The 9,521-nt window shown below is 38.9% G+C and overlaps 1 protein-coding gene across 1 annotated transcript in view; it reads left to right on the forward strand.

The window, feature by feature from the left end:
• Positions 1–5: 5 nt before the first annotated feature.
• HHLA2 (HERV-H LTR-associating 2) overlaps positions 6–9,521 on the forward strand; it is a 20,427-nt gene continuing 10,911 nt past the window's right edge. The window contains exons 1-8 of the mRNA XM_010721203.3: positions 6–247; positions 692–729; positions 1,556–1,625; positions 2,188–2,284; positions 3,278–3,598; positions 4,033–4,293; positions 6,115–6,405; positions 8,702–8,796. Of these exons, the coding sequence (XP_010719505.2) occupies positions 2,221–2,284; positions 3,278–3,598; positions 4,033–4,293; positions 6,115–6,405; positions 8,702–8,796 (1,032 nt within the window). The 5' untranslated portion in view covers positions 6–247; positions 692–729; positions 1,556–1,625; positions 2,188–2,220. The remainder of the gene's footprint in view (positions 248–691; positions 730–1,555; positions 1,626–2,187; positions 2,285–3,277; positions 3,599–4,032; positions 4,294–6,114; positions 6,406–8,701; positions 8,797–9,521) is intronic.

Raw genomic sequence — 9,521 nt, forward strand, 5'->3', positions numbered from 1 at the left:
GATTACAGGGAGGCCGAGAGGCGGACGCAGCACTGACCCAAGCTGGACAGCGGGGCAGAGTACATGTACACAGTGTAGGCGTGGCTATGGAAGCGATTGGGAAAGGGAGGGTGCACCGTCCCAAGAAAAGCTGTGTAACTCCTTTAAGTTGCACGTACGTACACGCCCTGCCTCCGAGAATCACCGTCCAGAACCACAACGGTGAGCTGTGCTCTGGGAGCTCTGGCTGTTCGTGAACTCAGAAGAGGTAAAAAAAAATAATAAAAAAAAATCCCTCCCCCCAAAAACCCCCCAAACTCTTTGGCATTAAAGGGTATGAATTGGGGTTTAGGGGCAGTTGGTTACGTGAGGTAAAATGGAGCGTTTCAGGTCTGCTTCTTAAGGAAATTAGTATTAGTATTAAATGGGGAGGTTGGCAGCCCTGCATGTGGCAGGGGGGTTTGGAGATTCATGATCCTTGAGGTCCCTTCCAATCCTGGCCATTGTGTGATTCTGTGAAATGCTGTGTGTGGTACAAAGGTGCCTTCTTCCTTCAGGAGTATTTCTCACCGACTGAAGTTGTGTTTGCAGTCTGCATTTGGTTAGTGTGGAGTTGGCATAGAGCTGGCATTTAAGGTGTGTTCCGTTGGAGGACAGTAGAGCATTAATACTGTTTAATATATTGTTATAGTAATCTTATTTTCCTCTACAGGAACTTGTTCCTGCAAGCCAGAAGGTTGGACATGCATGGTAGGTTATCTTTATGTTCCCTCTTGCTCCAAGCCATTCTGTGGTTACTGCTGATACAGATTTCTTTGTGCATGTCATTCCTCTTTAGTAAAAAGCCACGTACTCAGACTTTTTTAACTTTCTTGAGCTTGCATGTGCTTGGAATGTGCCAATATGGAAGTTACCTTAAAAAGCAAAGAAACAGTCCTTTTAGTAAGAACTAATAACTTTTGCTTTACGAGGCGAGAGAATGTTGCAATATGCGTGGTTGCTCCACAAATGGGTAAGAAGTAAGTATGCTCAGTAAACCCTTTGCAAAGGGTGCAGATAAACTGGAAAAAAAAATAAAATGGAAAAAATTCCAACAAGATGATAAAGCACGTGCCTCTAGTGTCTAACTTGTTTTCTCCTTGCATTGGAAATTGCTGCTACTCAGTGTAGCTAATGGTACAAAAAATTAATACGTTGAGGTTGCTTTACTCTTGCATAATCTCTACTTCAGGCTTAAGAATTTGGTGTCCCTCTGGCTCCCTCCACAAAACACAATAATACATAAAATCACTCTAGCTTTGTGGAAGAAGCAACATACAAAAATCCTTGGGATGTAAGATTCACATGCATCACAAATACAATCGCACACACCAGTCAAAACTATTTGTCAGTATTGGTCTGGGATAGAAGAACTGACTAGCGAGCCAAACCTGTGCCCTGTCTTAAATTAGGAAGAGTACGTGTAGGTCTCCTTTCAGGAGGGACAAAGAAGAAGGGGAAGCCCTTTAGGCTCTTGAGTTGAGAGCTATATGAGTCATGAGGTAATTTCTTTTCCATGTTTTGCTATATTTTGAAGTAATACACCTGGATGAAGGAAGAGCGTGGTCTGTCAGTTACAGGAAAGTTCTTCTTGTGTCATTCTGCAGGTGAGTTTCCTCATTCATTGTCATTTGACTGATGAACCTGAAAAGCTGATGGGAGAGCCTCATCTTCTTCTGTGTTCCTACCCCAGATTTCCATATGCACATTTGTAGAAGTTCACTTGATCAGAAGGGCATTACTTGAAGATTCTTTATACCTGCAGTATTTGGACGTTCAGGCAAACTCCCCACTTCAGAAAAACAAATTCTGCAGTAATCAGGAGTCTGTTTCAGAAAATGGAAAAACTGGTTTGACAATGCATCCTTTTGAAAAATGCACTTGGCCGTTTTTTCTCTGTGTTCTATTCATTCATTTTGAAGATAAGCACCAAGTGTTAACACCTGAAGAACAGACTGAAAATAGATTGCATGGTAGTAAGAGGGCCTAGACGTTTATAAAATGTATAGCATACTTAGTAACGTCAATGCCAAGAAACGTGTCAAAAACTATTGCAGACAGATTTGATTAGTTGATAAACTGTACAAAGAAAACAATACAGCTGGAGAGTTTTACCTGCATTGAAACAGTTTTGTTTGTTTTTTTTTTCCCTTCCTTTCTTCTTGTCAGTTTGAAATGAATCTACTATGAACCGAAGAAGACATGAGGGGACAGAAAATACCATCTCTTCTTCTCCATTTACTTTCCATTTGTGCTACATTTTGGGGTAGGTTGTAGTTCTTTTGTTTATGAAAAATAAGAATCACAACTGTTACTAATTTTTCACCTGAGGAATTAATTCAAACACTGTTAATGGTTAAGGAGGAGTAATCCGCTCCTAAGCTGAAGAAGAATGGAAGATTGTGGCCTTGGCCTTTGAGCACACAGACTATTACCCTCCTGCATTTCTGTCATGTGATGGCTGGTGACCTTTCAGCAGGCAGTGGTTGTCAGTACTGAAAATGGTTCCATGTACATTAAACTTTGTACTGAGGTGGTTGGGGAAAGGTCATGCAGATTGCTCTGCCGGAGTTGCCGTCTCTGTGGAGAGGGCATCATTAATTAAACATCAATAGCAACCAGATACTCTTTGTGTAAGTTAATTTAGAGCAATGCACCTTAATTACCTCCAGGAGCCGGGACATCATTCCCTGACACCATTTTGGGGTGACATATCCTTTTCAAAAAGTTCTGTCCTTCCTGACAGTCACACAGTTGCATTCTTTTGTCAGTAGAACTGCTTGGCACTGTGAGCATCACCCAAGTCACTGTAACCTACCTGTTTGAAATTTGAGTAACAAGCTGCAGCTTGAGGCGGGGAACTCCCTTAGTGGAATTTGATGTCAAAGGTGGTGTTTTTGGAGATGTACTGGAAACTGCAGTGCTAGGATGGGGGTGTATACCTAATGTGAATACATAGGTATTTAGTCAGGTTGCCCACTTTAAACTGATGACAAGTTCAAAGACCACATCCCTACATTATAATATCAATTACACTGAATGAAATGAAGCACAGTGTGGCTGTTTCTCAGTTGCTATCCCAGGGATCTACACTACAGAAAATCTTTGAAAGAGCGTGCTGTTAAAAAACATAATAGGAGCGTTCTACCTACTGGAACCAGAGAAGTTTTCTGTCAGGGATAAGGAGGTACAGAAAATACTTATGGTACTTAAGGGCTAGATTTAATGTAACTTACTCATTTGTTCTTATATGCTTTAGGTTCTAGAGAACAAGAAACTGTAACGGGGCTGTTTTCTAAGGATGTCATCCTTCCTTGTCCTTTTTCACCTGGGAACGATGAAGTAATTTACTGGAAAAAAGAGAACAAGAATGTGCACAGCTACTATGAGCAGAAGGACCAGCTAGAAGGCCAAGACCCAGATTACAGGAACAGAACACACCTTTTTCATCAGAACATTGGTCATGGAAATGCCTCCTTGAAACTTAGTAATGTGGCCTTGACTGATGAGGGCCTTTATCATTGCTATGTGGGAACAGAGAAAGCTAAAACAGAAGTGGATGTCGTGCTGCAGGTGCAAGGTTGGTAAATTAACAGAAGTGCTTGGACTGTGTGAGTAGAAATTGACTGACTCTAACAGATTTCACTGGCATTATTTCCCATGTGGAATTGAAATCCTTTAACACTAGCAGAGCACATTTTGGGCCTTCTAGTGTTCTCTTTTCCTCTGGTAAAATGTTACAAGTTAAAAAATTACAGTGTGGCATTGGTTCTCAGAATCTACTGCGCAGTGATTTTGAAAGAGTAATTAGTACACTTGAGTCTTAAAACATACCGTGTCTTCTTAGAACAGTAATGGCAATAATAAGGCTATGCTTTCCTTTGAAATCACGTATACTAAATTTTGTTCTTTATTCTAATCATTCTTCTCAATGTTATTTAAAAGGCCCAACTACTTCAAGTTAAAAAGGATTTTAAAATTAATAGGTCTACTTTTTTTTTTTCTGATCTACAGTTCTCTCTATTTATGTACTGGAATACCAAAAGACAGACACAGCAAGGATGCTGAATTGCTATGCCTTTCATACTTATTTGACACCAAATATAACTTGGGTACGAGGCAATACATACATCCCAGAAACAGGTCGGGAGGAAACCAGGAATGGAGTTCTCTCTTCTGTTAGAAGTGACCAGAATATTATAAACACATCTGATACTTACTACTGTCATATTAATCTCTTCCATGAAAACTGGACTGCTAAGTGGAGCATGCAAGGTAAAGATAAAGGGATAAAGCCTCTTCCTACATCATACTGTAATTATTGGTTGTCACATTGCTGGGGTTCTTCAGACTGGAGAATTCTCTGAGGAAATCTTATAGCAGCCTGGAATAACTCTAGGAGACCCACAGACAAGCTGGGGAGAGAATTTTTATAATGGCAGGTAGGACAACGGTAAATGGTTTTAAACTGGAAGTGGGTAGACTTATACTAGATATTAGAAAGAAACTCTTTACTGTGAGGGTGGTGAGACACTGGAACAGGCTGCCCAGCAAGACTGTGGATGCCCCCTTCCCTTGCAGCATTCAAGGCCAGGCTGGATGGGGCTTTGAGCAACCTGTTCTAGAGAGGTGTCCCTGCCTATAGCAGGGAGGTTAGAACTATCTTAAAAATCCTGTCCAACCCAAACTGTTCCATGATTCTATAAAAGTGGGTGCTGAGCCAAATTAAATCCAGTCTACTTTGGACCAGCAGAGATACGGAGTAGTGAAAGAAGTCGCATCAGCTGCTTTGAAACGCATTGGTTAAAATTACAAGTAGGGACAAGAGTGGATAGCTTGCACTTCCATAAGGTAACCTTACTCTCAACACGTTGTCTTCATCATTTTTGCATTTCAAGGGGTGCATCATAATCAAACTTTATGCTTTGTCAAAAAAAAAAAAGAATTCAGATAAAATATTGCAAGCCTTAGTGAGCCCAAAGGTTACATGAGGGAGTTTGCTGCTCTTTATGCTTGTTTCTTAGTTCATTCTCCACATTTTTGCAGAATACTTTCAGTACTGTTTGATCTCCTCTTTGCACTTCTCTTAAAGTGTATACTTAGGTATGCACTTAAGGTGCAGTGTTGAATGTGCATGGATGTGAAGAGCCACAAGCACTGTTTACATTCAGACAAATTATTACTGAAGGAAAAAGAGGGATAAGAAAAAGTCTCCATTTTGTCCTACTCCTGCAGTCCTAAGCATTCTCTGTATTTTCAGTAACTGGTACCTTTGCAACCTCTCGTGTTTCTTAGGAAATACTTTTAATTGGATCAAGAGCACTGTAAGAGCTCCTTGTCAGATATATTCATGACTGCCTCCATTGCCCTGATTGCTTCCTAAAGCACACCCAGAACCTAATCACTCTCAGCTCCTAATCCACTGCATTTGCTTCAGAGGAAGAGTGATGTTTTTAATTTACGTACAGTAATATATGAGTATGGAAGGTTTCAAGTATGATACCATAGCAGATAACAAGCACATCATAAATGTCTTGTTAATCTGTCTTTCCAATCCACAAGTGAAAAAGCTGCATTTAATTACACCTTTGTTTGACTTTCATTGCATGTTTGCCATCTCACTGGAGCATTTTGGGAATATATTTCTTTCCTGTTCTTTATACAATAGCATTGTATTGTATATATGGCTATAGGTGGTTGTTTGTTTTTTTTTTTTCCTCTCTTAATAATTTCAGCTGCACACCTCTGTTTATTCAGTTGCTCCCAATATCTAGTATTTCATATTGCTTTAGATTGCACCTAGACCGGATCAAATCCCTTCTATTAAGGAGTCCTTCAGGGTCCTGCACTTTAAGGGAGAAATATGTTATTTGGGAGTTGTTTTTTTTCCAATAGTTATATGATAGCATCTGAAGATTTTAAAGTACACTTTCAGAAGCATACTATGGTGTGTGACTGTAGTATCAAGGTACTGAAACAAGTTTTAACTTTTGTCCACTGTGGATTTTTTTTCTCCTCTAATTACCTTCCTCTAACTAACCTTCATAACATTTTCTAAAGTAATTATAGAGGGCTTTTTGTAATTATCTATTTCAGACCAACTTTCAAAAGCTGAAGGAAGCAGCACTACCATTTCTTGTGAATACAGCAATAACACTTTACATGCTGAAGATCTCACTGTTGTCTGGAAACTAAACAAAAATGCAGCTATCTCAGTCCTGGCCTCCTTCAATGGTACATTTCACACTGACCAGCCTAGAGTTCAAATTAACCAAAAAAGCTTTTCACTCAGCATTAGTGATCTTAATGTGGATGACAGCGGAGACTACGTGTGCAATATTTCGACACCTCACTACACAAGACTTAGTGTGACAGTGTTACAAGTTGGTAAGTTATTGCTCTTTCCATACCAGAGGGAGGGAGACAAATGATGAGAGATCAGAACCAAACCATCAATTAGAATTCTATAAAATAACGTTTTATAATACGTAATGGCTAGAGGAAGAGCCAATGCATTATTACTGTCCTAGGTGAAAAACATTAAGATATATCTGTTTAAGGATCTGTGTTTTTTTTTTCTCATTCTATGCACAGAGGGCTGTGCAGTCAAGAGCATAAAGAAACTGACAGAATTGTGTACTAAGTGCTGTGTCAATAGCAAATAAAGCCTTTTAGCAGTAGGAAGGAGATTAAGGCAAGCCCACAGATGTGGTATGTTTTTTTTTCTGCAGAAGAAACCTTGTTGAGAAGAACAACATGGTTGTTATTGTCAAAGGTTTAATTCTACACAGTAGACCTTTCTAAGACTTGGAAATACATATGTATTTCTGCATGCCTTTGTTTTTATTAACTGTAGTAAACTTCCAGCTGTGAAGTCTTAGTTACAGTTATTTTGTTGTCTCTGGCTTCAAGTACACTTACTGATTAACTCTTTTATCCACTGAGAACTCTTGAGGTTAAAAGTTGACTCCAGCTTTCCAATATTGTAGTGCAAACAAATTACAGATGTTTTTCAAAAGTAGTGTGCTGTTTGGGATGGTGCCTCCTTAAATCTCAGTTCAAAAAAGGGGAAAAAAACCAGCACATAGCATCAATCAATTAAATGCAATCACCTGAAAGACTGAGAAAGCTTATATAGGCACCTCATTCAGTTTTTTAAGAAAAGAACTTGACAGAAATAGATGGGGTGTGAAAAAGAGGCAATGTAGCATAAAGGGAATTGACTAAGTTATAGTAACTGCATATATTTGTCTTCCCCCCTTAGCTTAATTTACAACTGAAAATTATGCTTTAAATGACATTGACTATATACGATATGCAGGAGATTTCTTAGTTTAAGTAAAAATTTTGAGTCAGGCAAACATAACTCCTTGAAGCTCAAATTCCAGCATGATTTTCCTTATCCTGTAAATCTGATAGTGTGCTTCTGAAGTGGGGAAGTATAGGACAGCTCCAAGGTGTTACATATATGACTGATGCTCCTAACATACATGCACAACTATGTTAGTCTCCCTGTACATTTACAGGAAAGATATACACACACCTTTCCAATGCAAGTATGACCTTGATTATCCTCTTCAGCTGCTTTTTATCTGGCTACTCTGCAGATGGATCTCACAGTAGCCACAGAAACACCAATCTCCTCATTTAGCAGCTAAACTACTGTGCTGCTCATGTTTTACTAATTCTGGGCCAGGAATACATTATACAGAAGAAGAAAGACATTTACCAAGTCGATGAGCATTTTTGTGTCAGCACGGGCTGAAAACACAGAGTAAGCAGATAAGGGAATGATCTAACTTAGTAGGACAGATAGTGGTCTCAGGATAGCTGTGAGTGCTCTGCTATGGATATTCTCACTTAAACCGTATGCTGAATGCCCACAGTTTAGAGCTAAGTGTAGAATTTCTCAGGTGTTTTTTTTCCTGGACAAGACAGAGCAGAAGTAGTGAAGTTAGAACCACATGTAGAAGATCAAGTCCCCCAAATTTGAGTGTTCTCTTATTGTTGAAAGGAGCTGAAGTAAGGAAACGCTCATGCTGCATAGAACAATTCTGCTTAGATGGACTTCTGTCTCCTGTGGAATCCATTGTTACCACCCATTTGGGGATCTATTGTTTTTGTATGCATCTGGATTGCATGGTTGCATCAAGAAGCTGGAAAACATTTTAGGTGAAAGTTGCGAAGATTTTGTATGAGAAATGATTAGATTTGTGGTTTGGACTGGAAAACTGGAAATCAGTAGTGCTGCTAATGACATTGAGCACCTGGAAGCAGCGTTTACCAGGCTGATATTAGAATCATAGAATGGCTTGGGTTGGAAGGGACTTCAAGGGTCATCAAAATTTAACCCCCAGGAAGTTAAGAAGTTATCAGATCGTAACTTATGAGAACATTGGATTTTCTATCAGCACAGTTAAGGAAAAGTTATGTGCTCTTAGCTATTCATGCTCAAGTCATTAAAGTATCACTTCACAGTCTTCACTTACTGCATGGGTCAAGTAACTTGACTGCTGTATCAGTGACATTAAAAAGAAATTGAGATGTTCCCACTAAATTAAAGGGTTTTACATTATAAATAAAAGAAAAATCATACTTCAGGTATACTTACTGAAAAGTAGTGAACATTAACGTGCAATATAAAAAGCTTTTGTTTAACATTTTGAAATTTGTATTTTTAAAGAACATGCAGGTAACACCTCAGCAGTGATAGTGACAGTGATTGTGATCATTACCATTATCACCGTCACTGCAATGATATACTATCTCCGTAAGAAGGTATGTACAATCACAAGTGGATTTATTTTTGAAAACATTAAACTGAAATCTAGATCTTGAATGTTTGACCAAAATGTAATTTCGTTTTTTGTGGGTTAAATCATGCTAAAAAAGATTGAAAAGATAGAATGATAAATCTCTTCATAGGAAAATTGTCTTCATTTCTGTGTCCTGAAAGCTCTCTAGGCTATAATACTTTGGTTGTAATTATGTTAAAATGTCCTTTCCTTAACCAGATTGCTCTCCCATGCTCTGTGAAAAGATGAAAAAGTAGATTATCCTTCACAAATATTTCCTGGTAACTTTAGCAGAGTCTGTTGTGATAAGACAAGGAGAAATGGTTTCAAACTAAAAGAGGGAAGATTTTGATTGGATATAAGGAAGAAGTGTTGGTTTTTTTTTTTGTTTGTTTTTTAGATATGATAAGGTGGGTGAGGCAATGGAAGGCCCAGAGGGGTGATGGGTGCCCTGGCCTTGGAGACATTGAAGACTGGGTGGGGTTCTGAGCACCCTGGTCTACTCTTTAGGTGTTCACTGCCCCCCTGTTCATTGCAACAGTGTTGAAATAGATCACCTTGAAGCATCCCTTCCAACTCAAAGAATTCTGTGATTCTGCAATGCCTTTTATTCTTATGTATCTGCAAAAGGCTGGCTCTGTTTTATAGTATTCTGTCTTCTTCGTTTTGTGGTCAGCTTAAAAAACAAAACAAAACAAAAACCAAAAA

Source organism: Meleagris gallopavo, chromosome 1 (assembly GCF_000146605.3).
Source record: "Meleagris gallopavo isolate NT-WF06-2002-E0010 breed Aviagen turkey brand Nicholas breeding stock chromosome 1, Turkey_5.1, whole genome shotgun sequence".
Taxonomy (NCBI): Eukaryota; Metazoa; Chordata; class Aves; order Galliformes; family Phasianidae; genus Meleagris; species Meleagris gallopavo.